At 48.3% G+C, this 7,044-nt stretch overlaps 1 protein-coding gene across 1 annotated transcript; it reads left to right on the top strand.

Moving 5' to 3' along the window:
- Positions 1-3,470: 3,470 nt before the first annotated feature.
- On the top strand, positions 3,471-6,554 carry LOC125943067 (uncharacterized protein K02A2.6-like). Its single transcript, XM_049661418.1, has 2 exons — positions 3,471-3,607; positions 4,861-6,554. The coding sequence occupies exon 2, from the start codon at positions 4,972-4,974 to the stop codon at positions 6,268-6,270; it is 1,299 nt and encodes a 432-aa protein (XP_049517375.1). The 5' UTR covers positions 3,471-3,607; positions 4,861-4,971; the 3' UTR covers positions 6,271-6,554.
- Positions 6,555-7,044: the final 490 nt, after the last annotated feature.

Raw genomic sequence — 7,044 nt, 5'->3', positions numbered from 1 at the left:
GCGTCAGCTTTGTGTGCTTTTACCTAATTTTTTCCTGATGGAGACGTTCCGTTGTCATCTTGGCAACGTAGCGCCGTCTCACATCTAGGTACTTATCTATGATTGCCCTCACAAGATGGGATGAGTGGCATTCAAGCGGGTGAATTTCGAGCATGTGCTGATCAAACACTTTAAAGAAGTCCTTGCCGACAAAGGTTGTCATAGTGGCCATTGCAACTTTAGCTGCAAGCCTTTGGGATGGTAGTGGCGAGCACACCAGAGCCCTACGCAGCTCTTTCTCACATTGTCTGCAAATGTTCAGAACATCATTTGAAGCGTAGATCAGTCCACCTCTCGTTTTTCGACGAATCAGGGAATATGCAGGCATGGATGGAGGAGTTGACACCTTTAGTGCAGAAGCACACTGATCGCACTGGAGGTGAAGCAGTAAGCTGCGAACTACAAACCCGGCTATGTGCGCAACGATTGCATCTCCAAGCTCAGACACCCTGCCTGGGTCGGCAGAGTAGTCATGATCTTGTAAAATTGCTTCCGTGACCGGTTCACTGGCTGCAGGGCTTCTCTGAGGGGCAGTGAAGTTAATTACATCGATGGAGGATGGTTTTTCAGAGGAGCTTACAAAGAGAATTTCGATGTGTTCTAATGGCAAGCAATTTCCACCATCAATGTCCTTGACCTCATTGTGAACTATCAGACGCTTGAATGCTGCTGCAAACTGCTTTGCTGTTGGGTTGTCATTGCAGCGCCCAAATGATCTTATTGCAGCAAAAAATAGCTCAAGGTGGTCCTGGCTGAGCTTGGAGGTCGGAAGATATGCCAATAGGCCATTTTCTGTAACCAAGTGGTTGTATAGACGAATGACATTGTCTAAGCAGACCACAAAGCCAATGAAGCCTGTCTTTCGGTTGGTCTCTATCATTAGTTTACCAGCTGCAGATTCCCTAAGTGAACAAAAGTAGGCCTTCAGTTCTTCGACATACTCAGTGACACGGGTCACATTTTCAGGACACAGTGGCCTTTTCCAACCTTCTTGCCTTGGATGCCTTGAATTTAAAATGTCAAATGCGTTGTTGACATGTGTAATAAACTTTTCTGTTGACAAGGAATTTGAAAATTTTGAGATTTTTCGAGCTCTGCATTCACCAAGAGCATCTGCTACCGATTGACTAAACGTTTGAGCCGCCAATGAGACTTTCATGGGCTGGTTTTTCCAATTAACCTATCTAGAAACCTGTCTAGAAAGCTTTAAGGCAGTACTTTTTTTTAAATGAGAGTTTTTAATGACCTAGCATGGGGGGGGGGGGCAATTTGGAATACAATGGAAGTTTGGAAAACGTTTGCGCAATTCCTTATAAATATGAAGATGCGATCAATCAGCGATATTCCTGGTATTATATTTTACCATATTTTGAAATGCCTCTAGCCACAGTAATGAAATAAGTAAATATGAAAATTAGACTAATCAACTTTCTAGAAAACCGAAAGAGTCATAAAATTGATTGTAAGTGCATGACTTGAATCCCTTTATCATGTAAATGAGTTTCACTTTCAATTAATTGTATTTGCAAGTAATGTTACAGATAAAATAAATCTAAACTTCTTGCGTGAGGCCCATCCAGCGGGATGAGCAGATCGCGCCGGGATCTACGGGCTCCTGCAGCCGTCTAGCGTACCCTCTAAAAATTTTTTGAATAAAGTTTTACCGAACCGAACCAAGACATAGAAACTTAGTATTGGGCAGACATGTAGTGTCATGTGCAACACAAACCTTGGTGGGGCCCGCGAGCGATGGTACTGCATTAGCCATCAAGTGACCGTGGCCTTTGGTACCGCTCGCAAAATCACCGTTGCTGAAGTGCTCCGAGCAAACAACGCTCCAATGTGATGGTGCCCACGCAGGTGAGCGGCACACTGCTAGGGCCCACTCTTCTCTCAGGTCACGCTGCCTTGGAAACTGTCGCATATCTGTACACGTGTACTTGCGTCATAGCGTGATAGCGTTTCCTTGCTGTCACGCGGCCCATATCGCGATCAAATCACCCTCGCCCACTATGTGTATATAATCGCTGGCTTCAAGGCTGGGTGTGCATTTTGTCCTTGTATTCCTTGGCTGTAATTCTGCCACTTTTAAGTTGCCACCATGCAATAAAGCATGTTCAAGTACAGTCTGCCTCTTCGTTCATGGAAGCCCCGGAACACGACATAGTCTTGGCGACGAGGGTGGGATGCTGGTAGACAGCCTGGATGCTGGTAGACAGCCTGGATGCTGGTAGACAGCCTGGATGCTGGTAGACAGCCTGGATGCTGGTAGACAGCCTGGATCCTGGTAGACAGCCTGGACCCTGGTAGACGGCCACAAGACAACAAGTCAACGCAGCCATGTCGTCACAATTGGGGCAAGTAGAACCATTCGATGAGTCTTCCACCGATTGGACTAGTTACGAGGAACGGCTCCAAGCATTTCTACGGGCTAACAAGGTCCCGGTTGAGCAGCAGGCTGATACGTTGATAAGCATGGTAGGACCGAAGACGTACGCATTATTGAAGTCGTTAACGTCTCCGGAGATTCCCACTAAGAAGTCTTTTGAGCAACTTCTAGAGCTACTGCGAAGCCACTTTGTCCCAAAACTGTCCATTATTGGAGAAAGAGCCAAATTTCATCGCCGCTCGCAATTACTGCAAGAGACTACTGCTCAGTATGCCGCAGAGCTGCGGAGGCTCGCACAAACTTGCGAGTTCGGCACTTTTCTCGATCAAGCCTTAAGGGACAGATTTGTTTGTGGGCTGCTTCGTGCTGACATACAACGTAACTTATTTGCAGAAGACAACCAGCTTAAGTTTCAAACAGCAGTCGATCGTGCAATAGCTATCGAAGCGGCTATTCAAAGTGCGTCTGCTACGCGATCAACGCCACCGACAGAATATGACGTCCACAAAGTTAACAGCACTGAACAAACTTCTGCCTCATGTTATCGCTGCGGGTCATTGAAACACGCAGCAAACTCTTGTCGGTATATGAATGCCAAATGCTTTCAGTGCAACAAAAAGGGCCACATCAAGCGTGCTTGTCGGAGCAGACAGTTTAAAGAATCGCCAGGCAAACATAAGCGACATGTTCGTACCCTGGCACTGCCGCACAGCAACTTGCAAAGCGTGAAAGCCGCTGCAGAAGTAAGAGCAAAACCGATCATGGTCGAAGTTACCATTAACGACCTACCAGTGAACATGGAACTCGATACAGGAGCCGCTGTATCAGTTATGTCCGTTTCACAGTTTCGTTCGCTTTTTCCAAGTGCTCAATTTCGCAGGACAAGCCTTACCCTAAGAACCTACACGAATGAACGTGTGAAGCCCTGCGGAGTAGCATTTATGGCAGTCCAGTGCAACGCACAGACCCAGCGCCTGCCATTGTACGTGCTACGCCAGGATGGCCAGCCGCTACTGGGGCGCAATTGGCTGCAGCACCTCCAGCTGGATTGGACGCAAATCCAAGGTCTTCGCCACATGCAGCTGGGGAAGACAAGCAGCTCCGAGAAATCGCCTGAGCTCGAGTCCTTGCTAAGCCGCTATCAAGACCTGTTCAAGGACGAACTCGGCACAGTAAAAGGTGAAAAGGCTACTCTGTTCCTCAAGGATGAGGCAAGACCTAAATTTTTCAAAGCTAGAAGTGTGCCTTTCGCACTAAAAACTGCTGTCGAACACGAATTAACCAAGCTACAAGAGCTAGGGATAATTACACCCATTACAACGAGCCCATATGCTACGCCTGTCGTGCCAGTGGTCAAACGCGACGGTTCAGTCAGATTATGCGGTGACTACAAAGTCACGCTAAACCCAATACTCGACATCGAAAGGTATCCTCTACCAAAAGCGGACGAGCTATTTGCCGCACTTGCAGGTGGAAAACATTTTTCGAAGATAGACTTGAGCAGAGCGTACCAGCAGGTCGAAATGGATGACGAGTCCAAGCAATATCTGACGCTGAACACGCACAAAGGTCTATTTTTAGTCAACCGCCTACCGTTTGGCATTTCGTCGGCTCCCGCAATATTTCAGCGTATTATGGATAACGCATTGAAAGGACTGAACAGCGTGACGTGTTATCTCGATGACATACTGATCACGGGCCGCACGGAAGCAGAACATTTGTCTAACCTCGAAGCAGTGCTGAAACGGCTATCAGAACGCGGAATGCGTCTAAAACTTTCCAAGTGCGATTTCTTTCGCGATGAACTCCAATACTTAGGTCATGTGATAACGAAAGACGGTGTTCGGCCGACAGATGAAAAGTTGGTCGCAATCACGAATGCACCGACTCCGAAAGATAAGCAGCAACTGCAGTCGCTGCTAGGGCTCATAAATTACTATGGAAAGTTTGTTCCGAATCTGTCATCTATACTGTTTCCCCTGAACAAGCTCTTACGCAAGACCGAAGCTTGGGAATGGAATGCCGCTTGTCAAAGTGCGTTAGTACATGTAAAGAAACTGCTAACGTCAAAGCCTATTTTGACACACTACAACCCCAGTTGGCCAGTGCAGCTGTCGTGTGATGCTTCCGCCTATGGAATAGGTGCGGTTCTGTCGCACATTTTACAAGGGCAAGTTCATCCAATAGCGTATGCTTCACGCACACTGACAAAGGCTGAACAAGGTTATAGCCAACTAGAGAAAGAGGCATTAGCCCTGGTGTTTGGTGTCAAGAGGTTTCATTACTACGTTTACGCACGCAATTTTACGTTGCTCACAGACCATAAGCCACTTGAGACAATATTTGGACCCAAAACAGGCATTCCAGCGATAGCAGCCGCCAGACTTCAGCGCTGGGCAGTCACACTTTCTGCATATGCTTTTTCTTTGCAGTATCGCCCTTCAGCTCAGAATGTGGACGCTGATTGCTTGTCGCGCCTTCCACTTCAGCAACCTGGCAGGGATGCGGCCGAAGAAAATTTTTTGCTTTTGCGTTTAGACAGCATGCCTGTCTGCAGTAAACAAATCGCAGAAGAAACTGCACGTGATCCAGTTTTTCGTCAAGTAGTACAGCACATTTTGTCAGGCTGGCCGACTAACGTGTCTGCAGACCTGAAACCATTCTTCTACAGGAAGCTAGAGCTTTCTTTATATCAAGGTTGTGTCATGCTAGGAATACGTGTTGTGGTACCACAAAAGTTTCGTCAATTTGTCCTAGATGAATTGCATGAGGGACATCCGGGAGTGGTGCGCACGAAGGAGTTGGCAAGAAGCTATGTGTGGTGGCCAAACATCGACCATGACATAGAGAGATGTGTTGCCGCTTGTCAAACATGCGCTGAGACACGCAGTTTACCAGTGAAAGCACCGCTCCATCCTTGGTCCTGGCCGACGCGTCCATGGCAACGCCTGCACGTCGATTTTGCAGGTCCCATAAAAGGTGTTTCATACTTAGTGGTAGTCGACGCTCATTCGAAGTGGCCAGAAGTATGTCCCATGACCACTACTACTTCAGAAGCAACCATAGCATGTATTCATGAACTTTTCTGCAGATTTGGTTTTCCGGAAACAGTGGTGTCCGACAACGGAAGCCAGTTCATCTCTGCAGAATTCCAAGTCTACCTCAAGCAAAGGGGTATAAGACACGTACGTACCGCACCGTATCATCCAAGCAGCAACGGCTTGGCGGAACGTTTTGTCCAAACTTTGAAGGCAGCGCTTCGAAAGACCAATCCGAGGATAGCGACTGCGGAAATAGCAGACTTCCTTTTGGCGTATCGTAATACGCCTCATGCTACGACAGGGGAAGCTCCTTCCACCTTGCTCCTGGGACGGCGCCTACGGACAAGGCTAGACCTGGTGCGACCATCGGTCGAGAACAAAGTGTCACAGCGCCAATTTCGTCAGACAAGGCGTCACCCGTGTCGTGAGAAAATCTTCGGTGTTGGTGATGACGTTCGGGTGCGCAACCTTCGACCTGGACCAAAGTGGCTCTGTGCAACAGTTCTCGCGCGTACGGGACCTGTGTCATACCGTTTAAGTGTCATGACTCCACGTGGTGTTTTCCAGTGGGTGCGTCACCAAAACCACATCCGCAAGGGTAACGCCGACACCACTGACTTCGAGCTACCCTTCGTGAGAAGACATCAAGAACCTCCAGTACAGGTCCCAGCTGCCGACTCTTCAACCGATAACGGCACCACGGCGACAATTCAGCGTGAACCGGTGGAGCCTTCAAACTCTGCAAACGAACATCGTTACCCACAGAGACAGCGCCGCCCACCTGATCGCTATGTGCCATAAACTGTCGCGGTTATACCCGTGTTTCCAAAATAAGTGTGGGGGATGTCGCATATCTGTACACGTGTACTTGCGTCATAGCGTGATAGCGTTTCCTTGCTGTCACGCGGCCCATATCGCGATCAAATCACCCTCGCCCACTATGTGTATATAATCGCTGGCTTCAAGGCTGGGTGTGCATTTTGTCCTTGTATTCCTTGGCTGTAATTCTGCCACTTTTAAGTTGCCACCATGCAATAAAGCATGTTCAAGTACAGTCTGCCTCTTCGTTCATGGAAGCCCCGGAACACGACAGCATATTCTAATGCTGACTTTCGACACGATTGTAAATGGTGATGTGTTCCTTGCACCGAGCGGTCGCAGCATATCTGGTGGGCTTAGCATTGCTCCTAGCCTAGTGCGGTTACAGGACGGTAGAGCGTTGATCGCTGTGCATAACCCTACTTCTTCGCCAGTTGTTTCACCTCTTTCACTAGTGCCCCTTCACACCGAATCACCAGCTCTGTCTACCTCAACTGACAATCATGCTGCGACCACTGCTTTAACGGCCGCGATAAATCCCGATCTGACTGCTGAGCAGAAAGAAGACCTTACGGCCCTACTGCAAAAACACAGCGCTTTATTTGAGGTTTTCGCCAAGCTTCTGGGACGCACTTCCGTTGCTGTGCATCGCATCGAAACCGAAGGCAGTTCGATTGTACGCCGCCGTCCGTATCGTGTGTCTTCCGCAGAACGAAAAATCATTGCGGACAACGTTGATGACATGCTTAAGAGACA

The sequence above is a fragment of the Dermacentor silvarum genome, chromosome 2 (assembly GCF_013339745.2).
Source record: "Dermacentor silvarum isolate Dsil-2018 chromosome 2, BIME_Dsil_1.4, whole genome shotgun sequence".
In the NCBI taxonomy this organism is placed as follows: domain Eukaryota; kingdom Metazoa; phylum Arthropoda; class Arachnida; order Ixodida; family Ixodidae; genus Dermacentor; species Dermacentor silvarum.
Note: the sequence above shows the minus strand (reverse complement) of the source record. Positions and strands in the feature narration are given on the sequence as shown.